The sequence below is a fragment of the Chroicocephalus ridibundus genome, chromosome 1, assembly GCF_963924245.1.
Source record: "Chroicocephalus ridibundus chromosome 1, bChrRid1.1, whole genome shotgun sequence".
Classification (NCBI taxonomy): Eukaryota; Metazoa; Chordata; class Aves; order Charadriiformes; family Laridae; genus Chroicocephalus; species Chroicocephalus ridibundus.
Window position 1 is genome coordinate 203,249,279 of NC_086284.1, and position 24,144 is coordinate 203,273,422.

The 24,144-nt window shown below is 43.4% G+C and overlaps 1 protein-coding gene across 3 annotated transcripts in view; it reads right to left on the reverse strand.

The window, feature by feature from the left end:
* Positions 1–24,144, reverse strand: part of GRAMD4 (GRAM domain containing 4) — an 82,964-nt gene that overhangs the window by 36,288 nt on the left and 22,532 nt on the right. For all 3 annotated transcript variants that reach the window (XM_063323385.1, XM_063323384.1, XM_063323386.1), the window contains exons 2-3: positions 20,029–20,239; positions 9,235–9,355 (exon numbers count right to left, since the gene is read on the reverse strand). In XM_063323385.1, the coding sequence (XP_063179455.1) occupies positions 9,235–9,355; positions 20,029–20,239 (332 nt within the window). The remainder of the gene's footprint in view (positions 1–9,234; positions 9,356–20,028; positions 20,240–24,144) is intronic.

The following is a 24,144-nucleotide window of genomic DNA, read 5'->3' on the forward strand; positions in this document are numbered from 1 at the left end:
CAAAAGACATACAAAGAGCATTGTCTGACCAACAAGTAGCGATGGAAGAAGGACCCACAAAAGACATCCCTAACCCGTTTTCTACCAGTTTACAGTTATTTTGTAATTCATATACTCCTCTGGAGACAAGTTCACAGTTCATAGCTATAACTGGATACAGCTTAATTGTGTACTGTTTGTTACCTGTTCTTCTTCTAACCTCTGACTTTCCTTCCCCAGGGCTTACGTCCTTTCCACCAGAACCACAGAGACCACCAAAGACTTACCACAAATCTACCCAAAAGACTTCAGATAAAACATTAGCCTTTGATCCCAGACATTGCAAGACATTCTGCTTCTTTGCATGCCAGATGCTCGGAAAAGAAAAGGGCTTCTTTAAGCCATTGGTCTAGCAGCTCCATTTCATTATCCATCCTTTCTTCTTTAAGTCACATCTTAAATTCACGTCCTCTTTCATGCTTAGACTTCTACACTTCATTCAGGAAGCACAAAGCTCACCTGTTTAGGAGGACTACTCAGCATTTTAAGAAGGAAGAACCTAAAAACCTACTGTTCCTGCTCTAGATTTTTATTTTTCTTTTCCCTTTAATTCCGAAAAGCCATGAATGAACTTGGTGAGGCATAATGATGGGTTTCAGCATCACTGATCCCTCTTTTGCCAAGTGCTTCCTCAGAATTTGTTTTGGTAACTATGTTTTTCGTGGACTCCATATTACATCATTTAGTTTTAAAAAAAGAAGTAGATTAAGGGGAGGTCCTGTTAAACTGAAGGCAGAAGCTCTCAGACTTTGTCTAGCTCGGAGGTGGTTCTTTATGACAACCGAGGCACAAAGGTGAGAATAATGTAAATTGTTTTTCTCTGTATCTTGCCATAGGTATTTTGCAAAGCAACATTGAGAAGGCTAAGCCTCATATACGAACATTTAGTAGCTACATCAAGTGAAATGAAAGAGTTACTGAGCCCAGCACCCTGTTTGGTGATGGTCAGGACAAGGAACTCTTCCACCGGCACAACAAGAGGGACTTGCAGCAGTACTCTCTGAACCACCACTGACCTGCAGCGCAGGGACTTCCTCCGCCAGGCATGCTGCACAGTGCTAAGGAGGGGAACAGCAGCCAACGTTACAGCATCACACAGAGTGCTACACAAAAACTACTCCCAATACATTGCGATTATGATTTCCTCTTTGTAAGACCACAGTTTAAGGTGCCAGTGAGTGAGAGCATTAGCTACTTAGAAGGAACAGAGCCACCTACAAGCCCTGATTCACCTCCATAACCTTCAGCAGCGACTGTCACAATGAAATTCCACACAGCAAGGGTGAACTTTTGTCATATTTTTTGGTATCATTCAACCACTTATTTATTCAGTGGTGAGTACTTCTAGATGAGCAAAGCAACCATTGTATGGAAAAAGTAATTCAAGAGTGAGCGCAAAAAAAAAAACAAACCAACCAAACCACCCCAAATCCAACACCTCATATGATCTACTGCTATCTAGGGATCAAAGCGTGTTGTCCACCCATTGAGCTACACAACTAATCCTCTATGAAGTCTCATTCCTCCTTCCACAAAAACTTACTTTCCTGTTATTCCAAAAGACTCATCCTGAGCCACTTTATCTTCAGCTAAACTGTGTAGAAGAAAATAATGCTAAAAACACATGAAGGTGTTTTTTTTTTTAACCCAACCTGTCTATGAATGGGGACAAAAAGTAAGACACCCAAATGCTAATCAGATAAGGGAAAAAACACCAAAACAAAAGAAAAAAAAAAACCCAACCAAAATGAACTCAGCAAAGAAGGAAAACTGAAGAAAGAACTATTTGGGGTTTTTTGCATTTGAGAACATGACCTTGCTTTGTCAAATTAATGGTTTTCCCTTGTGGTCAGGCCTTTTGATTGTTTGCATGAGTCTTTCATACAGAAAAAAGTGGGAAAAAAGATTTTCTAAAAGGAATATTGGTGTCATAAAAAAAAAAAAACAACAAAAAAACCCAAAAAAGCAGACAGATACATTAAAGATGAACTACATTTTTTGAGTGCATATCCTTGCCTCCCCTACCCCATTTTATACAGGGATGTTGGTAGAATGGAGAAAGAAACGGTTAAATATAAAAACCACATTTTCACTATAACCTTTCTCCAGCTTAGTCTGGTTTACCTACACACATCAAAACGAAGAAGTGACCTGTCATATTCAGAAAGTCATGCCAATTTGCCTTAAAAAAATCCTAACAGAGGTTTGGCAGTTAAACAATCCCTGTTTGGCAATTAAACAATCCCTCTTTTTACTTTGTTTCCGTCATTCTGTTGTGCCTCTGCTCTTTCAAAGGTAGAGGAGCTGCTGCTCCAGTACTTACAACAAGCACAGTTTTTGAGGACCGATTTTTGAGTCTCTTTGCATACGCCTACAGGGCAGGGAGCAGCGTGGGCTCTCTCTGCGCTGATAAGAAATAAGCCAACTCTGATCCAGAAGCAGTGGAGGGAAGGCTGAGTCTGAACCGTCATCCTCCTTCTCAGTGTCATTAATATTCCCCTGGTACTATTTTCTTCACCCCGATAGCACCATTTCATGTGAAGTGTTCTACTTCATGTGATGAGGGAGAGTGATTTCCAAAGCACATTATATTTGACAAGATCATCTTCCTCTGTGCAAGCTGGTCTAGTCTCCTCTCTCACCATTCCTGTTATGTCCCACTTCAAGTGGGCGAGGTTAGAAAGAATTAAGAGGTCATTACTATGTACAAAATAGTTATGCTAACAACCAATTAGTAACTTTACATACAGTGTTTTCAGTGGAGCTTTATTGTATTATAACACATACAGGATCATTTTCCCTTCATTACAGAAGGATTTTAAATATAAGCTTCCTGAAAATATGCAAACTATCTTAAAATTCAATAGCTGAGACAGATCCCCTTCTCAAAACATCAAGCGGGAAGTTTTCTGTTGCTAGTTACACTTTTGCCAGCTTGGAAGTCATGAAGAGTACTGCTGCTCTATGAATTTTCAGAAATTTCCGAAACTAAAAATGCCAGAAAAGTTGCAGAATCCATCTAAAATGAAGGGAAATGCTAAAATTTTGTTATTACTGCAGAAACTGTTTTCACTCCCTGGTTTTGGCAGAAGTGAAACCATCTATAAATGTTGAAATAACATCTGGCTCAGGAATAGCAGCAGGCTCTCCCAAGGCTTTTGTGTGACTAAGCCGAGCGGGGAAGGGCAGGTTCCACACAGGGCTCCCAAAATCTCCAGCCCAGTTAGACAAAAGGGACAGGCACAGCAGCGCTGACCGTGACCCTGCCTGAGCTTTCACAATGACTCTGCAGTTCATGAAGCCAAGTTGGGCAAGCAAAAAAGGGCAGAAGCAAGCGCACACCCCACCAACATAACGCGATGCGTAGGCAGCATCTGTTTGAGCTGGTGGAGGAGCTAAAACAATACATCTCTGTCAGCAGAGTGCTGCACTTTGGGTAACCAGCCCCGCAAAAAGGCGGTGTGACGACATGCTGGGTTGGGCCCTCCACCATTCTGGCATCTTCATGCCACCACCATTCACGCACTTTGGACAACGACATGCATAGATTGCACAAGCCAGATCCAGAACAAGGACCGGCCCAGGACTCTGGCCTGCTGCCATGCTGGGTTGGAGCCACATCCTTTCCCTCTCCCCTGGTCTCAGGAACTTTATGCTCTTGGAATCCAAGTTGAGAGCGAGCGTGAGCACAACCCAGCCTCCATCAGTCAGAGCAGAGTCCTCACAGATGAGAAACAGAGGTCTGAATCCTCTTTAGTCTGCACTCTGACCTCTTAAAACAGCAGGCAAGGGCTATAACCTGCTTAGAATTGCCTCTTCCAACAACGTGTCCAGGAAAATGAAGCCAGAATTTTGGAGGGTTTTTTTGTCCAGGAAGGCTAGACATGAACTCAGTACACATGGTGCATCATGTAACCATCTCTGGGTATAATGAAAACCCTTCCCACACCTCTTAAGAAACTTTCTGTTGTTTTTGAGAAGTCTCCCAGTCAGAAGTCAGACTTGGAAAAACTTAAATTTGTTAGTACAAAGCAAGCGAGAGCAGCTCTGGTGAACAAACCGCTCTGTGGCAAAGCCTGGACTCAGTCTTTTCACTGTGGCTTCTCTGGCTGCCCAAAGAAAACGTTCGGGAAGATTCCCCACCAGTCACCATACGCAAACCACAGTCCTCATTCAGAGGGACTCCACAAGTTCAAGGGATGCATGCAGGTGTCTCAGGAACACCCTGTTAGTGTCTTGGAGTCCAGGATTTTAAGCCGAAAAAAGAAGACTCCAGGGGAGGAGTAAGGGGTGAGAGAAGCCCTGGGTAAGCTCCACTGCCACAGCAGCCTCGGTGCTCACCAGCGTCAGCAGGATTTGGGATGCCATGCTGCAGCGCCAGGATCTGTTGGCCAGGGTTGACCATCTAGCAAGGAATGGCTACTATGGCCCAAAACTGGTATGTGGGGGCCTCAGATATACACAGTAGCTACTTACTCTCTTACCAGGGTCTTCGCCTGCTATGTAAAGCAATGTTTTATTCTGCTTCAAGATTTCTGAACCAAAGGTGACTACAGGCTGCCGTGTCAGTGAGAAGACAGCAAAACCAATGAATGCAGCGAATCCGTTCCTCTGCTCTTCTCCAGCTCCGCTACTGAGGGTGTTTGACCCTCACGTCAAGAGAAATTACACCCAGGGTGTTCTGACATAGCTGGTAATTGGACTCTGACTCAGCTTCATAGTCAATTTGTTACATACAATTACTATGGGTGTCTGAGGAGGTATTAGCATTTCTGTACAGAATAGGACTTTGTAGTACAGGTCTTTTGCTGGTCACAACCACCACCACACACGTCACCTCTAAGGTTTATCACTTTCTAACACCCCAGGTCTCTCTAAAGACCACATATGGTTTTCTAGAGCTCCACTTTCATGAGGTCTACGTTCTGCTAGGTCACTCTTCTTACAAAGAATCATTGGGTCATTTATACCAAAAAGTAGAAGCCAGAGAAAACAGTTAGTCACATAAAAGGTCTAAAAAGGCACATGAGAATGAAGAGAGTGGGGAAGAAGAAATTACAATGCGAAAGCAGCATAATCCCAACTTCTTTTGTAATGTTGGTATGAAAATCATAGACTGAAACCATCAGTTTCGTTAAGTCCCCAGGGACTCCTGCCACAGCCTGCAGTACAGAGTGGAATGTAAAACCCTTGTGGCAGAGGACTTTATTTCCTCCTAAAGCTTTTCATCCTCACACGGCGTTTCTTCCATTTACCAGTTTATGACTAACTCTCTTCCCTAACAGTCACCTGGCTTGTTTACTTTTAGCTGCTGCTACCACCAACTCCTCTTCCCTGAGCTGCTAAAATTAGCATTGCAAAAGGTTTGACACCCTTGAATGGGAATCAGCTAATGCTTCACAGGATGCACATGTGCTTACAAAACACCTTGTAGCACCAGCACCAGAGTGCTGATATCTGCAGAACTGCCCTCCATAAGCAGGCACAAACAGTAATGGGAAGAAAAACAGAATGTTTACCCCAACGAGATGCAAACCTAGAAAGATATTGCCTATCGTTTTGTCTTTCAAATGCAAGAGCAGCAAGCACGTTTTTATTTCTTGTTTAGATACAACTAGATTTTGAAATGGAAGCACTAAATCCACTACTAACCTCAGCATATCAACCTTGCTGCCCCAGTTCAGTCAGTAGTTACCTTCCCAACCTGAACCCTCAGCTAGCATCAGGGCAGTGTTCACGTGCGTTAAAACCAAGGTTATAGTAATACACAAAGTCCTTTAGAAATGGATGATTCTGATGGCAACAGCTCCAAGACAAAGCTTTCTCCATCCATGTGCACTCGGAGGTCCAGCAGACGAAGCTCTTTGCACTTTCCCTTCAGCAGGCGTTCAAGTCAGCAGGAACCCACCCCGACGCCGCAGTCTCACCAGACCCAACACGCATGTTTTCAGCATTCCTGTAATAAGGCTCAGAAGGAGCCATTAGATTACAGAGATTAAGACCATTCCCGCACAGACAGGAAAAGCAACTTTAGCCCTTTTGGCTGGAAGAGTCAGCTGATCCCTCCCTTGCTTAAGATGTCATTATCCAAGATCCCTTCCTCCACGTGCCTCATCCTCCTGTCACTCTGCAGCTTAAACCCCTCGCATTTCCAGTCACATTTTATTTGCATTTACAGCTATGCAACACAGCTAAGCAGTTCCTCTCCATCGTCACTTCTCCAGATGTTTAGATTATCTCTGCGCTAAGGAAGAGATTCATCTGGCATCTTAGATGAAGATATTTTCCCTTTACAGACAACTGTTTGTCTCCAGTAACTACTTGCTCCAGATTTCCTCTGCAGCTTTTAGAGGCTACAGATAGGTCTGGGATATGTTTCACTGAAAACACTGCTCAGCCAAACTGCACCTTTCATTTGTGCCTGCTAATGGCTGAATGGAGTTTCCAGAAGACAGCACTTTGCTCTTGCTTTAGCCAAGCACTCTCAACTACAAACCCACACTGACCTGTAGCTGTGTGGACTATGTGTACATTATACATAATATATAACTAGGAGGAAATTTGTCCTCCTTAAAACCTCCTGGCTAATAACACACCTATAGAAATAAGAGGTATAGAAGAGGCAAAAATAAAGTGAGGATCAGGCTGATAATGGTTAGAAATGCAACACATTAAAAAGAAAATCCATGGAACTTTAAATATTTCCCCCACATATTAACAATTGCTTTGATTTCTGCACACCTAGCTGGAGGAAATGGGAGTAGGAGGAAATGACAAACAGTTTATGTAAAAATACAATTCTAGAAAGGTGTCCTTAAGGAATGCCATTATTAAAAAAGTATGCAAATACAGCTGAGTGACTAGCCTTCTTAAAAAAAATAATCTATTGCAGCGATAGGATTAAAAAAGGAAAAATAAAAATCAGGCTTTCTTCCAAGGCAAATTAAAGTAAACAAACTGCACATTTCCAGAATGTTTGTTTGCTCACCATCAGTTCACTTTTGTGAAGAAAAAAAAAATACTGAATCGTTTCCAGTACCAAAAAAAATTAACTCAAAAAGAAGAAGGCAGAAAAGAAAAGAATACACGAACCATATGCAAAAAGTGAGGTCCTACTTCTCTCCAACCGACAAAAATTTTTTACAATGAGATTGACGAAATACTGGCACAGGTTGCCCAGAGAGGTGGCAGATGCCCCATCCCTGGAAACATTCAAGGTCAGGCTGGACGGGGCTTTGAGCAACCTGATGTAGTTGAAGATGTCCCTGCACACTGCAGGGGGGTTGGACCAGATGACCTTTAAAGGTCCCTTCCAACCCAAACTACTCTATGATACTATGTACGTCAGCCCAAAATTCTGAAGGGGGTGGGTGTGTAAGGGATGAGTGTTAATGTGTTTATTTCTCTACCAATTTATTATTCTTTCTCTTGTTTTTACACACAGAGTTGCAACCAATTTGCCAAGACAAGACTGTAATTGCAGCTAAAGCAAACCCAAGGCTTTGGTAAAGAGCTCTTGACCTAACAGTAATGGCTGGAGTCCCCTAGGACTGACCCACATCACTCAGCCGAACTACCCCATAGGCCTGAGCCTCCAACCATCTGCTCAAAGTTTACATGAAAGGGTGAGCTTCATTACCCTCTACCCTGGAGTTTGCCACAAAAGTGAACAGATTCAAAAGAAACAGATTTAGCTAAAAGTGGCAACGCGGTTGATCAAAAGGTTTTCAAACTACAGCATGAACCTGAAGAGCAAAAACGTTCACAAAAATGAGCGTCCCACATGGTTACTGTAACCACATACTAAGGACTGAAAACAGATTCACCAGCCATGGAAGCGTTTGGGAAACATACGGTGTTTTTAAAGCAAAATATATGTCCTAGTTCAAACCAGAAATCAGTTCTGGGAAGTCCTGCTGTTTCTGTTACACAACAGATTACATCAGGAAGTCACAAGTGTCCCATCTAGTTTAAAAAACAATTTGATAACAGCAGCTTAAGCAATATGTCTTTGGGGATGGAAGGAGTACATGGTAACTCTCTACTGCACAGTCAAGTAAGAATTCAAAGAAATCACTGAAACCAACAAGGCGAGTCAAACAGAGCTTTCAGTTTTTGCTTGCTATTCCAATCATGATACCTCTTCCAGATACCAGTGGAAGGTGATAGCAGATCGCTATAAACTCTTGCCCAGTCTCCTTTATCGTGCCTCCCTCTCATACACAAGGGGAAAAAAAAATAATCAAAGCAATCTTGCCAAATGATAAAAAAGTCACAGAAAATTAATTCCAAATTCTTAAGAATATGCTGAAGATAAAACACAAGTCTTGTTGTTAGATTATAATCTAGAAATTTAATAGAAACTCTAACCTTGTTATTTCTACCTCTTATGAAATATCTGACAAGCTTCAAACACATAAAAACACCCCCATACTCTGAAGTTCAAAAATAATCCATTAAAATGACCATTTTGTGAAGCACCTGAGCAAGAACTCTCATTGATTTATTACAGAGATCTCTACTTCTATCAAATGAACAGAATGCTTGTCTCCTGTTTTTTTCAGTTTTAACTATCCTGTCTTACAAGTCGGCAGTTCAGAGCTGCTGAGGTAAAAATTCCAAAAGTCTTACCAATGCCTCTAGCCATGAATGACAATGTTGTCTCATATATACATATATATACACCCACAAAACCAAACAACTAACGCTTGAAATCTACAGATACTCTTATCTTTATTTCTTATACTACTTACCAGTAATTCATATACTGTTCAGAGAGGTGTTTTAAGACCTATTACTTGTTGAAGCAGCTGCCAAGGAAATGGTCACCCCTTCAGAAATCTTTCTCCTTACAATTACTACTAGACAAAAAACACCTGTTGCAACCACATTAAGGTTAATTCTAAGATAACGTGAAGGTGTCAATACCAGGACCTCGACTAAGCAGCTTTTGTCATGTAGTGAGGTATGTTGTGAGGAATGCAATGAGGAAAAAAAATATCCAAGTGACACAGAAACCTTGGGAATGTTTTTAAGTTCCTCCTAGAGAAGTGTCAGCCCACGTGCTATCTGCACTTCAGCCCACATGCCATCAGCCCACCTCAGAATTCTGATGCCAGCTTCTGTGGTTTAGAGAGGCCTTATTTCAGCAGGCTTAAGCCATTCTTTTCCACACAGCATTAATTTTATACTTACGTAAAAAGTGTTTTTCCAGTAAGGCTATTTCCAGGTGACCTTTGATCTCATTCAGTCTGTCAGATTCCGTTCTGTTAAAATCCTGGACTCCTGAAGCCATGATGATGGTCCCTGGACCAGCCTATAAGAAAACAAGAACACACTGACAGCTCAGAGGCACATTTGGGTTTTTTTTTGTCATTTAAATACATGAACTTTCTTCTGGGCCAGTAAAGAAACAGCCACGTTTCGCTCGTGCAAGTATTGACAACTCTGTATGCCTCTTATTCAGCATTAAATTACCACAATAAGTGAATGAAAGCTAATAAAATGCATAGCATCTCCCATGTGAGTTTACAGAATGCACTTCTGCAGACCTTGGGGAGTTACAGAAAACAAAGATTTTTAATTTCCCCCCCCCCGCCCTTACCAGTTCTGCTGCGTCACCATTTAGCCTTTCTTCTGCTGATTTAAAAAGTATTTTTATATTATCCCTCTCCTCCCACTCAATGAATGGTCATTGCAACGTACTTGACATGTAAAATTGTGATGCTAACAAAAGTAATACTTTTCTAGATATTCACACAGTTTTGAAAACACATACTGTATGTTTTAATATCCATTTATTGAATGTGAAATTCTGACGGCTGCAGTCTCTCCGCAAGGAAGATCAGCGCAGGGATCCCCTGCTCCTCCAGCACAGCCCAGTTACTGCTGAAGGATGTGGTTGGTGCCCAGAGGCTCATCCTGGCAGACCAGGAGAGCGGGGAGTCAGGAGATTGTGTGTCTCCTGGAGACTCTCTCAGTTTTCTAAAACTCCTCTCACAGCAGACTGTGTTTCTGATTCACCAGCACCCCTCAAACGAAATAAGCACTAGAAATACTGCAGAATGCAAGAATTAAAGTGCAACTTGATTAGTTAAGAACAGAATTGACCGCTGCCACCTCCACAAATGGAGCACAGAAAAAGCCCATGCAGCAGAAGGCAGGTGATGCTGTCCTCCTCTCATGAGGTGGGCCCTTTCAGACAGCAAGAGAAAGGGTGGGCATCTCCCTAAGGGCATCTCCTGGGTCATGGCTGTCCAGGCACTATGTGCAGTCCCCAACAGGTGCAAAAAGTCTGCCAACGAGAATGACAGGAGCTTCCCCAACAGCTTACACTCAGCCGTGCTAGATTACAGAAGCCTACATCTAAAAAATGATCTCAAGACAAAAAGGGATTTATTTACCTAACCATTTCCCCGCCCCTTGTTTGAGCTCTGAAAACACACAAGAACTGTATTGTTTTCAAAAGTCAGCTTGCATACGTTTAACCATGACAGTTTAAATTACATACATATATAAACTCAACTGATCTACAAGAGAGTTAATTAAAAGACATTTTCTATGTTTTAGGAAAGACGTGCAGAAAGCTCACTGATGGCAAAGTACTTTCACTGTTGGGAATGACATGCACTTTTAAAATAAAACAGTGTGGAGATACCTATTAAACATCTGTTTTCTTGCTTGAGCTGAACAGATGCTGAGTTTAAGCCTCAGAATTTGTCTATACAGGCAAATTAGCGCTCTGTAGGCATTTACTGCATGGCATTTACCTGGCACCAAGTCCCCACCTGGGCTTGCTCAATTCAGCGCCAGGCAGAGATGCTATTTCCAGTCCTGAAAGCAGCACAGTTACACCCACACCACCCTCCGCCAACGCTACTGGCCCCGATGCGGAGCAGAAGCCGGCAGCTCAGCAGCAGCTTGTGCTACTTCCTACTTTGGAGCCAGGATGAACCAAAAGGCACGGCAGAGATGGACAGACCCCAGGGCAGCCCTCAGGCAGGGACCTGCACCGCAGCATCCTCCATCCTCCTCCTCATGCTCCAGATTTCCCATTCACACCTGCCTTTATCCAGGGAGGTGCAGTACAACGTGCCACTTGCAACCACTCCAAGGCACTGCTGAAGAGTAACAGACATCTGTTCTCAGATGAGCATGGGATGGCAATTAACCTCTGCGTTGATTTCTTATCTATAGAGATAACTCGTATTTATTTACGCTGGAACATTTAGTGTTATCACTTGCCAGACACTTGGGAGAGCCCCAAGGAGGAAGATGTGGCTGAAGTGGAACAGCAGGGGACCCCTACAACACACTCTACAGGCAGGCAAAAGGAAGGCATTATGAAAATACAGATTGCTGCCCAGGCGTTAAAGCATGGCTTTCTATATTGTATATCCACATCTGGTACAAAGGGAAAGTCTCTGCTCCGACCACTCAGGAGTTCATACAGAACTGTCTAAAGAAACAGTGCCACTGCTTAAAAGTAAACAAACAGATAAATAAGTAAAGTCACGTACAGGTCAAAGAGCAAGATGCTGTATTCATCAAGAATGCTCCTGGGCTCTGTGCATGGGTTTGCATCACAAGGTTTTGGTCGTGGAGGGGCTACAGGGGTGGCTTCTGTGAGAAGCTGCTAGAAGCTTCCCCCATGTCCCACACAGCCAATGCCAGTCAGTGGCAAGATGGACCTGCTGCTGGATAAGGCTGAGCCCATCAGCCAATGGTGGCAGCACCGCTGGGATAACATATTTAAGAAGGGGGGGGGGAACCTGCTGCGCAACAGCAGCCAGAAGAGAGGAGTGAGAATACATGAAAGAAACAGCCCTGCAGACACCAAGGTCAGTGGAGAAGGAGGGGGAGGAGGTGCTCCAGGCATCAGAGCAGAGATTCCCCTGCAGCCCACAGGGAAGACCATGGTGAGGCAGGCTGTCCCTCTGCAGTCCATGGAGGTCCATGGTGGAGCAGAGATCCACCTGCAGCCTGCGGAGGATCCCACACCAGAGCAGGCAGATGCCTGAAGGAGGGTGTGACCCCATAGAGAGCCCATGCTGGAGCAGGCTCCTGGCAGGACCTCTGGACTCGTGGAGAGAGGAGCCCACACTGGAGTAGGTTTGCTGTCAGGACTTGAGACCCTATGGGGGACATGCACTTGGAGCAGTCTGTTCCTGAAGGACTGCACCCCATGGAAAGGGCCCACGCTGGAGCAGTTCATAAAGAACTGCAGCCCGTGGGAAGGACCCACATTGGAGAAGTTGGTGGAGGACTGTCTGCCATGGGAGGGACCCCACACCGGAGCAGGGGAAGAGCGTGAGGAGGAAAGAGCGTCAGAGACAACATGTGATGAGCTGGCCACAAACCAAGACAGCACCTGGCTCCTGCCCAACCAGTCCCTCTCCCCAACCCCATGTACTGTGGTGGGGACAGGAACATAGAGACTGAGGTGGGGACAGGAACATAGAGAGAGGAAGGAGAGGAAGAAGAAAGGGGCTAGCAAATATCCAAGCATATTAAAGTTTTCATCCTCATTGAAGATACTCAAGATATTTCACCAAGAGATGAGCTACATTTCAGAAATCCATCTAGAAAAACAGCTCCACTTTTGCCTCTTCAGAAATGTTAAGTCATTAATTAAAGCCCAGGATACCTTGACAGTGCCTCTTAGGAAGGAGGAAAAAGCAAAAGTTACCTAGGACGAGGGAATGAGTGATATGGGCGAACAGAACTCTTTCTGAAAGTTTTCAAATGTGTGCTTCTGCTAAAGCATTGGACCCAAGAAGTCTGACATAGGTTAATGGGTTAAAAATCTGCAGGTAAACATCATTAAACTAACCCCAAAAGGTTACAATGACCTCCTAAGTAAGAGGAAAAAAAGGAAAAAACATCCACTAAGTTAAAACAATAACTATTGCTAACAATACTAGGAGCAAGATCATGCAATTATCATATAGTAAAATAGTTTAACCAGAGTAGTAAGATACAGTGATACGAGTTTGCTGCAAAACAAAGCATGCAGCTTCAAAAATTAGTGACAACATAACGTATTAATGAATGTAAGTTAGAAGCGTTCAGAAAACTGAGCATGTCCAGGACAGTGGTATGGGAGACATTTAAGCCGATGCTTGTTCCAGAAGATTTTTTTTCCCCACACACCTATACACCTCATTTTGTCAAGAGGTGTTAACGGGCTAAAAGGATAAGAAATAAGGTTTATACGTTTCCTGGAGGTCAGCTGCCTGCCTCTGGATTCAAAAAGTACCTCTGCCTGAAGTTACCATAACCGACTCAACTCATAAGTTAACAAAAAAATTATCTTGTATTAATTCCAGCGTTAACTGGGTAGTTTTTCTTTCTTCTGCTGCCTCTGCAGGCTAGTGCTGGGACTCTGGCTGGATTAACTACATTTTTAACATAACTACAGATGCCCCTTCTTGCTTCTGACTCACAGTAAAAGCCTTGAAGGCTTCCATAGATTTCTGCTTTTCCTTCAGCCTCTCCAGCTTTGACAGTATTTGACACAGGAGCCCTCTTAAAACGTTGGCAGTCACTATTACTTAGCAAAGACCGTGCAGAAGGCTTGGCGGTGCCTAGGAAGCCTGCAAAATGCCAGAGTTGAGCGTAGAAAGTCAGAGCCAGAGGGGTTAAAGGAAGATCTGTGATGACAATAGACTGCCTCTAACCCACCGTCAAGAGTTCAGAGTTGCTGCTCCAAGCCACATCCAGCTCCGGATCTGAAAAACCACAGCTACCCACAGATGTGTTTTTCAAGCCATCTGTAGTTCAGGCTTTTCATAGCAGCACCTGCCAATCTGAGAGCTCTCTGCTTCCCTCCCCAAACCCCCTTCATCCTTCGAGCCCTGGGATTCGCTTTGTGGACCGAGCACCGACACCAGCTTCACCGTACAGCCACAGAAAAGGTCTAAGTCACTTAAAAGAAAGCGTCTGCATGAATAATACTTAATCCTTAGTAGCAATTCTGGGAAGCATACCCCTGTTGGCAAGCTCCTAAAACACAGCTCTATTTTACATAAATTAAAAAAAAAAAATCTAGTGCTAGCCAGGTTTAGAGACTTCAGTATCTCAACTGTAATGTTTGCATGCTTTATACCTTCCAAGCATCATGCTTTATAGCTTCCAATCATTATAAATGAGGTGACAGATACAGAATTGTTTAAGGTTTTAATTGACATGTTTTAGGAAAAGCCAAACTGTACTGGAACAGCAATTAAATTAATGTTTTCTGTGACACAATAACTCAGATTTAATCCTAGCACGCTGGCAGGGAACTTGCATAAGTAGATTAGGCTGCTTTCAGTACACCATGCCAGGTACGAGAGCACTTCGATTTGCAATGCTCACTGCCAGGTTAGTGTAGAACCTCCATGGGTTTAAACACAAATTTGTTTTTCCCCCCTCTGCTGAAGGGGCCTCTGCACTGAGTTCATTCATGTACCTGTATGTAGTACTGAACATTTTCTCCCTTTTATAAAAATGGAACACTTGTCACATTAAGAGTACATAAATTCATGAGATGAATTAAAATGAGGCAAATCGAGCCAGAACTAGCAAATACAAGGGCAATCTATGATTTTCAGTGCACAGTCCCTATCCCTGAACTTTTGCATCTTAGCAAACCAAGGTGCTGGAACAATGTTTTAAATCCTTTTTACATGCAGAATCGTGATGTAGCAGGAAGGAACCCACGTTCCATCTACGGAATCAGAAACCACGATGACCCTGAATAAAGGGGACTTTAATTACCAAGCCAGCAACATTACCTGAATTTCCAATGTCACAACAAGACAAATGCTAATTGGGAAGTAGGAATGGACCAGGTTACCCCCTCTACCTATTTTGTGAGTGTGGTGGTTTTACGAAACAATGCAGAAATAACAGTGCTGCATACAGTGATGAATGTCCTTGCTTTAAAAAAACAAAACAAAACCAACCAAACAAAAAAACCACCAACAAAAACCAGCCAGACACTTACAGTGAAGAAGGAAGGGAGGAAGAAATCTGGGAAGCCAGTCAGGAACACAGAGATGCTTAGAAAAGAGTTAATTTGTTAGCCAACGTGGCTGTCTTGGTAATGATCTGATCACAGTGTCCAAGTACCCACAGACCTAAGGAAATACCTGCTACCCGAGATATAACTGGCAGTCAGGGCACTTAAATGAGAGCGGGAAAAGTACCCACACAAGCAAACAGCCAGCCTGTACGTTGAGAACAAACTAGTTCAAATTAAGACACCTCCTGAACAAAACATCTCAGAAACCACCGAGGACAAATTCAAAGGAAAATAACAAATCCTTCCAACCCCAGGGCTCTCCTACCAGGAGGAAGGAAGCTGTGTGCTTTACCCAAACACGAGTCAGGATTCACCGCTTGGATGTGCACAAGTCTATGGGAACGGATGGGTTACATCCAAGAGTGCTGAAAGAGTTGGCAGACGTGCTCGCCAAGCCACTTCCCATTATCTACCTGAAGTCATGGCTAACTGGGGAGGTCCCAATGGACCGGAGGATAGCAAATGTAGCACCCATCTACAAAAAAGGCAGAAAGGAGGATCCAGGAAACTATGGGCCTGTCAGTCTGACCTCGGTAGCAGGGAAGGTCATGGAGTGGATCATCTTGAGTACTATTACAACTCATATAATGGACAAGCAGGGGATGAGGCCTAGTCAGCATGGGTTTAGGAAAGGCAGGTCCTGCCTGACGAACCTGATCTCCTTCTATGACAAAATGACACGATTATTGGATGAGGGAAAGGCTGTGGACATTGTCTACCTAGACTTTAGACTTTCGAAAAGCATTTGACACTGTGCCCCACAGAATTCTCATGGAAAAACTGGCGGCTCATGGCCTGGATGAGCATATGATCTGCTGGATCAAACACTGGCTGGATGGGCGGTCCCAAAGAGTGGTGGTCAATGGAGTTAAATCCAGCTGGCGGCTGGTCACAAGTGGTGTCCCTCAGGGCTCGGCGTTGGGACTATTTCTGTTTAACATCTTTATTGATGACCTTGATAAGGACATAGAGTGTATCATCAGCAAGTTTGCAGATGACATGAAGCTAAGCAGGAGTGTTGATCTACATGAGGATAGGGAGGCTCTACAGAGAGACTTGGATAGATTGGACCGATGGGCCAATGCTAATGGAATGTGCTTCAAAAAGGCCAAGTGCCGGGTCCTGCAGTTCGGCCACAACAACCCCATGCATTGCTACAGGCTTGGGGAAGTGTGGCTGGAGAGCTGCCTGGCAGAAAAGGACCTGGGGGTTCTAATTGACAAGCGGCTGAACATGAGCCAGCAGTGTGCCTAGGTAGCCAAGAAAGCCAATGGCATCCTGGCTTGTATTAGAAATAGCGTGACCAGCAGAAGGAGGGAGGTGATTGTCCCCCTGTACTCAGCACTGGTGAGGCCACGCCTTGAGTGTTGTGTCCAGTTCTGGGCACCTCAATATGAGAGAGATATCGAGGTGCTGGAGCGAGTGCAGAGGAGGGCAACGAAGCTGGTGAAGGGCCTGGAGAATAAATCTTATGAGGAGCGATTGAAGGAGCTGGGACTGTTTAGTTTGAGGAAGAGGAGGCTGAGGGGAGACCTCATCGCTCTCTACAACTACTTGAAAGGACATTGTAGAGAGGCTGGTGCTGGTGTCTTCTCACAGGTAATTAGCAATAGAACAAGAGGGAATGGGTTCAAGCTGCAGCAGGGTAGGTTTAAGCTGGACATTAGGAAAAAATTCTTCACAGAAAGAGTGGTTAGACACTGGAATAGGCTGCCCAGGGAGGTTGTGGAATCACCATCCCTGGATGTGTTTAAGACTCGTTTAGATGTGGTGTTAAGGGATATGGTGCAGGGGAGAACTTTGTAGAGTGGAGTTGATGGTTGGACTCGATGATCCCAAGGGTCTTTTCCAACCTAAATGATTCTATGATTCTATGTTTATTATTGAACTAAACAGGTAAAGTTCACAGTTTTAAAGTTTTGAGATACAGAACAGAAGATGACCTCATCTGGCCATCCTTTCTGTCCTTCCAGAGGGTGTAAACTTTGAATGTGCTACTTCAGTAAGACACATGAAGTGTTGGGCCCAAGTCCCACCGTTGTATCTGTGGCCCAGGACTGAACATTCACATCCCTTGTTGGAGGTGTGTAACGGAGGATGCTCTTTGCAGATGGTTGGGGCTCTGCAATCACAAGCTTTTATGACAAGGCTTTTTACTCCAAAACCTCCATTTGTGGCAAGTTTTTGCATATGCTTGTCAAGTTCAGACACATACATAAAGAAGAGGCACCTAATGCACACATGTCTAAGTGCACTACGTACCCTTGAGGCACAGTACAGAAGGGCCTTTCATTCACGTGACTGTGCTGTACTGCTCTAATAGACAGAGATAATTTTTTAATGCTTCCATAATGACTAATACAGCAGACTAAAGGGGGGGGGGAAGAGAAAAAAAAAAAAGGAGAAAAGGGCAGAGACGAAGCCTTTTTCAAGGGAATGGCTGACAGAGGAGTCAGAGACATCTGTGTATTGAAGATGCAGATAAGGGGACCAGGACTCAAATTTTGCATGCCTATGCTCATTTCCAAGCCACCAATATTGCTCTTTCAAGCCCATCGGTTCTGTACTCAGATTTTAATAGAAACAGCGCAGCAACAGCAGTGGAAGCACAGTACAGCTCACACCTATCTGAAAAGACAGGAAGCCTCAGTTAATGCACAAGAGTTGCATTGACTTCTGTATGCTTTCAACAGTTCCACAAAGGTATAAAACAGGAAGAAATCAACAAGATTTGGTGTTCTCACAATGAGTGTAATAAAAGTATAATGCTCGGTTGCTTACAGAGCCTATAAAAGAAAAATAGCCTGTATAAGCAATTTAAGATTTGAGTTTTAGTTACTGAATAAAAATAATTCAGGTACAACTCAAGCATCTGATCTCAGTAACAAATGGAGACATAAGTCAGAATTCCTCTGTTCACGTGATCTCAGCCACTATTTTAATATTGACTTAAATATACAAGCATCAATTTCTTTACCCCCAGCACCTCTGCAGCACAGGGGATTATTTCTTTCTTCCTTTCATTTTATGGACGGGCAGCAGTGCTTAATGGGACAGATGCCTGTGAGGACCAGGTGTTAATCCCCCAAACTTCCCATCTGAAATTTATCCCTGACATGTGAGACCACTTTCTTCACAGAAGTTTGCTTATTTTGCTAGCATCTGTAACACAGCTGCTGCTCTTAGGCTGTTCCAGCATCACACTGGCTTTGTAACTCCCAAACATCAGGAGCAAAGCAAAACAAGTCATCTGATCTTGTTGCTGTTTCCTCCCCCTCCCCCTTCCCCTCTTCTGTTTTTAAACTATACTCAACTGTATCCCAAGACCGAGACCACGACAGGCTACTTAAGGCTGTACCACGACAGGCTTATACTTATGTGATAAGCCAACAGTGAAGTGTTTCTCTCCAAACTACCCTTCTCAGCACACAGGGCTGAACAATTTGAGAAAATGGAGACAATCACCGCAGATGTGTAGCTGTAAGGCTTTATAACTAGTCAAAACTGTAAGTTTACCTTGCTATTGCCTCAGCCGTACCATCTTGGAACTACTACCCTGCTAAGGAAATACAGAAAATAGTATCTAGGGTTTAAGACAGATCTCTCTGTAGCCTCTAGCTCTGCCATCCAGATCCTTCTGATTAGGTACGGAGGGTATTCCCTTTAAATAAATACAATGCCTTAAGTTTAATGAAAACAAGCCAGTATTTACCTAAAACAAACTCAGACAATATCACGTTGGAACAGCAGAAGCACAGATTAGTCCCAGTATACACAGTATCTACTGTCTTAAACACACGACAGATGCCTTCAATAGAACAAGAGCAAAGGAAAGGCATTTAACAGACCTTCCTTGTCTAAGGAGCTTGAGGATTTGCATACAATAGACTTTTTGTGAGAGAAAAATGCTCTGTCATTACCACTTGTTTGTTCCATGATCATAAGAAAAAAAAATCTGGCAAAAGAGCTCCACATAAGCAGGACTGGATGTGGTAACATACAAGCTCACCTTAATTCAAAAAAAACTAATAGCTACAGAACAGGATACAAGCTGTCAACCCCAAAGGAGATGCTTAAGCGTATACAGTTTGAAGTCTTTTAGTCTAGGACTTGTGGTGAGCAAGCCCTGTGCTGTGCTGCTAGAAATGAGCTTTCAGACACCAGCCTGACCAGATTTTGTGGGTAAAAAAAATGCACATTGAGTTTCCAAATAGAGTGGTAAAAATTCTGACTTCCAAGTCACATTCTAGAGAACACTTAAATGGAGAAATTATAATTTAGATTGTGGCACTCCACGCTCAAGGATCCGCAGGCATTTTTTAGCAGTTAGAACAGTATTATTTTTTCTTTTAACCAATATTTAACTTTTCCTGAAATGGTGTCTTTTAATATGGTAGCTCTGTTTGAGTGCTTCTGCTTAAAAGCACCAAAAAGTTTTAACACCTGAAGAGTCTCGCTCACCTCCTGCATAGAAGCATTACTGGATAAAACAATGCAGTGAAGAACAAGATGGTGTTTTACTCTAATGAAGTCACCAGAAGTCTTATCCCTACAGTCCTGGCTAATGACATTTGAGCAGATCTGAGCTCCTCACACTGAAAAGAAGTCATTCCTTCACATCTGTTCATTAGTAATTCAACTAAACAAATAAAAACCAGACAGCATTCAGAAGCACATCCAAGGTTAACAAACTCGTCAACCCACAACATCTAAAATCAATAGTAAGGACAGGGAACCCTAATATAAGAAATTAATTTGATCCTTCCACAAAATGGAAACCTATTACTGGAAACTTACTTCCTAGTCCACAAGTGTTCAAGCTTTAAATCCAAAATATAGGGACAAGAAATTATTAATTTCTGTTATTTTTCTGCCTGACAACTATATAACATAATCTAATGAAAAACAAATCAAGTACTTACAGGGTCTCTCAGCTCTTCATTTTCTCGAGTTGACGTTCGAGGTATTTTCACCGGGATTTCATCTCCACATTCAGTGTCTGAAGCATTTGGAGACTCTGCTAAATCAAGGAACTCATCTCTCTTGTGACCTCTGAACCTTATTTTGTCCAACTTCTTTAGCATGTTCAGCACTGCACTTTTCTGCTTTACCTTAACATGACGGTTGGAGTCTCTGCAAGAAACAAGACATCAAGAGTACTTCAGAAAGCTTGCAATAAGCCTAAATATATGCATTCTAATACATACAGCACAAAAAGGACATGGACTTGTTGGAACGGGTCCAGCAGAGGGCCACAAAGATGGTCAGAGGGCTGGAGCACCTATGCTATGAGGAAAGGCTGAGAGAGTCGGGGTTCTTCAGCCTGGAGAAGGCTCCGAGGAGACCTGATAGCGGCCTTCCAGTACCTGAAGGGGGCCTACAGGAAGGATGGGGAGGGACTCTTTATCAGGGAGTGTAGTGATAGGACATGGGGCAACAGTTTCAAACTGAAAGAGGGTAGATTTAGATTGGATATCAGGAAGAAATTCTTTACTGTGAGGGTGGTGAGACACTGGAACAGGCTGCCCAGGGAAGCTGTGGATTCCCCATCCCTGGAACTGTTCAAGGCCAGGCTGGATGGGGCTTTGAGCAACCTGGTCTAATGGGAGGTGTCCCTGCCCATGGCAGGGGGGTGGGAACTAGATGATATTTAAGGTCCCTTCCAACCCGAACCATTCTGTGATTCTGTAATACATGCACTATGTGCAGCCTAGAAGGCCAATCACATCCTGGGCTGCACCAAAAGAACCGTGGCCAGCAGATTGAGAGAGGTGATTCTCCCCTACTCTGCTCTCGTGAGACCCCACCTGGAGAACTGCGTCCAGCTCTGGAACCTTCAGCACAAGAGGGACATGGACCTGCTGGATTGGGTCCAGAGGAGGGCCACGAAGTTGATCAAAGGGCTAGAGCACCTCTCCTATGAAGACAAGCTGAGAGAGTTGGGGTTGTTCAGCCTGGAGAAGAGAAGGTTCCGGGCAGACCTTATAGCAGCCTTCCAGTACCTGAAAGGGGCCTGTAAGAAAGCTGGGGAGGGGCTGTTTGCAAGGGCATGTAGCGATAAGACAAGGGGCAATGGTTTTAAGCTAGAGCAGGGTAGGTTTAGATTAGACATTAGGAAGAAGTTCTTTACAATGAGGGTGGTGAGACACTGGAACAGGTTGCCCAGAGAGGTGGTGGAGGCCCCATCCCTGGAGACATTCAAGGCCAGGCTTGATGAGGCTCTGAGCAATCTGATCTAGTTGAAGATGTCCCTGCTTACTGCAGGGGGTTGGACTAGATGGCCTTTAAAGGTACCTTCCAACCCAACACATTCTACAATTCTATGATTCTATAATCACTAACTACTTCTAACCACCTTTCAAGGGCCCTCCTGACAATGGGGGGAAAATATGCTGCAGCTTAGCTTTTTAGCAGGCATTTTTTTCCCCACAGTGTAACAGATGCATGGTTTGGTTTTCAGTAGTTGATGATTTACCATCTTCCCACACTATTACGGCCTCTTTCTCATGGCTATTTTTAAAGCAAGTCAGAACGGGCACAAGCTAACAACCTGCACTGCAAAGAAAGATTTGCAAGTCAATTCCTAACAGGTTACTTGAAACAAAAAAAAGTTTAACTGATAAGTCCACATTTTTCAACTTGCTGATACTCCTAATCAAAGACATGAAAATCCACTAAGCTTCACAACCATCCTTTAAATTCCCAGAAAAATCAGAGCAAGAGAGTAGCGAGGCTGTCTTAGCCCTACTGCTTCGGGCTAAGAAAACAGGAAGTACTGAGGGTTTATTGAAGAAAGCCACCAGACACATCCATGCAGAACATGCCACCAAAAACTAGAGACTGTTGAAATCGACCATAAACCGCATTCAAATACACTGCCAAGATCCTTAAAATTACCACTACTGATAACCTTGTATACCCTGTGCTAGATTTCTGTTACTGCCTTTGAGACCAAAGGAGGAACACTTTATTAGTGATACTTTCACGTTTGTTTTTTTTTTTAAAACTAGCACGACCAAAACTTTACTATAAGAGAAAAAGCACAGCCAGTATTTTTGCAGAACGTGCAGGTGTCACGGTATCAGGAGGAATGAGGAATGCCCAGGACATTTCACTTCCAGAGACAGTATTTGACATGAGCTATACTTAAATTATAAATCATACTAGGAGAAGCAGTTTGCTTTTTAAAGATAATAGAAGAAAGCTTAATTAATGTATGTAAACTTATTGTAATGGTAGCTTTCCAAGACACTGCACTGTATCATTTCTGATTTAAACCAGACCTGCCGAATCTGTCCGATTCAATGCTCTACACGTATCACACTCTGTACCAAAACATCCCAAGCTCCATCTTTTAAAAAAAAAAAAAAAAAGTTAGTTCCTTGATCCTACCACTCCAGCAAGCTACTGCTCTGGCATTTTATAATAAACCAGCCACAATTTTCTCTCCTACAAACTTTGTGCGGTGCCGCAACATTCTCCAAAATGGACTTTTGCAGTGCTAACAATTTATTCTGAGGCACTTCTTCCTGTTACTATGCTTTTTTCCCCTACAGTCAACATTGTCTTCCTCTTCATTAAAAAACACGCTTAGCTTTATAGCACACCATCCCCAGCACTGGTGTGAGATGAAAAAACAAAGGCACATCTAGACATGTGTCACTTCAGGCGTATAAATAAAGAACAAGAAAGAAGAGCCTTTTGCCACTGGCGCCCACAGCCTTTGCACTTGAGGCAGTTCTCACCTCCTAACACAAACTTCTTTTCAACAGAGCTCTTTGCCTTTCCCTACGGATTCTCCGCTTATCCTAACACTTTCCCAGTGACTATTCACACCGAGTTCAAACCAGATCGTTCCCTTCAAAATCTGCTTTAGTTTGCACCTCTGTCAAGGTTTATTAGCACCCTTCACTTAAACACAGAAGTTTGAAACTAATACAAATCCTCTATAGTGCAGCTGGCAAAAAAAAACCCCACAAAACTCTTCCTTTATCAGAGATGCTTAAAGTTGCAACCCTGTGTTCAATATTTCGCTTAAAGAGAATCGCTTGTGGTAACTCACACCAAGGTTATTTTCTATGAACAGCTTTTCTTTGAAGTTCTATTACTTGTCAAAGCTAAGTTTAAAATAGAAACACTTCTTGCTCATTCATTGACTATTTGATGAAGAAACTTGTCAGCTATCACATCCAGAAATATCTCTAGGCCTACTATTAATAGCAGCTAGAGAACAAATGCCATCAGGGAAGTTTAAACCTCTGATAAGGACTGACACAGTTGTATCAGTCTCCCTCCCATCCGAAAGATCTCCATCTATGTTCAACCAGTTTTACATACCATGTAAATCAGACCTACAGCAAAGCAGTTGTAAACCGAACCCCCTTTGTTCATCATCCATACTGTCACTGCTAACGATACAGCTATATGAAGAAATAATAAGGTAGAGTGCTATCCCCTTTTCTGGTCGGCACTTATCAGCCCACACCAGTGGAGGACAAGCATGCATCCCAAGTCTTCTCCATCCCTCTTACGGAAGGAGCAGTTAACTCAAGGCTGCAGACCAGCATTGCTGTCCTGGGCAAAATCAGGAGTCCTCAGCACTCTCCTGTTAGAGCCACATTTGTCCACTGCTCCCCAAAGACCAGGGCTGGATCCGGACCTCTTTTTTATAGCCTGGCATATACCGTACTTTAATGGACAATGATCGGAGATCAGTTTTCCCCTTACAGTGGATTCACATTCACTTACCTCACCAAGAGAAGGGAGAAGCAACAAAAATATCTCAAGACAAAGCAAACTTCAACTTTACTCTTCAAGCTTTGCCTTCAGGCAACGAAGAATGAAAAACCCAGGAGGCCGGTGAGAAGGCCCAGCAGTGTAGCTGCTTGGGCTGGGACACCAGCTGGGAACACCAAGCCCTGAACTCCAGCCTCCTCCTAAGACAGTTCATGCATTTCAGCCCTAGTCGAATGATAACCTGGCCAAGAGATGCACCCATGAACACATAGATCAGTTTTACTAGTAAAAATACCATCAAT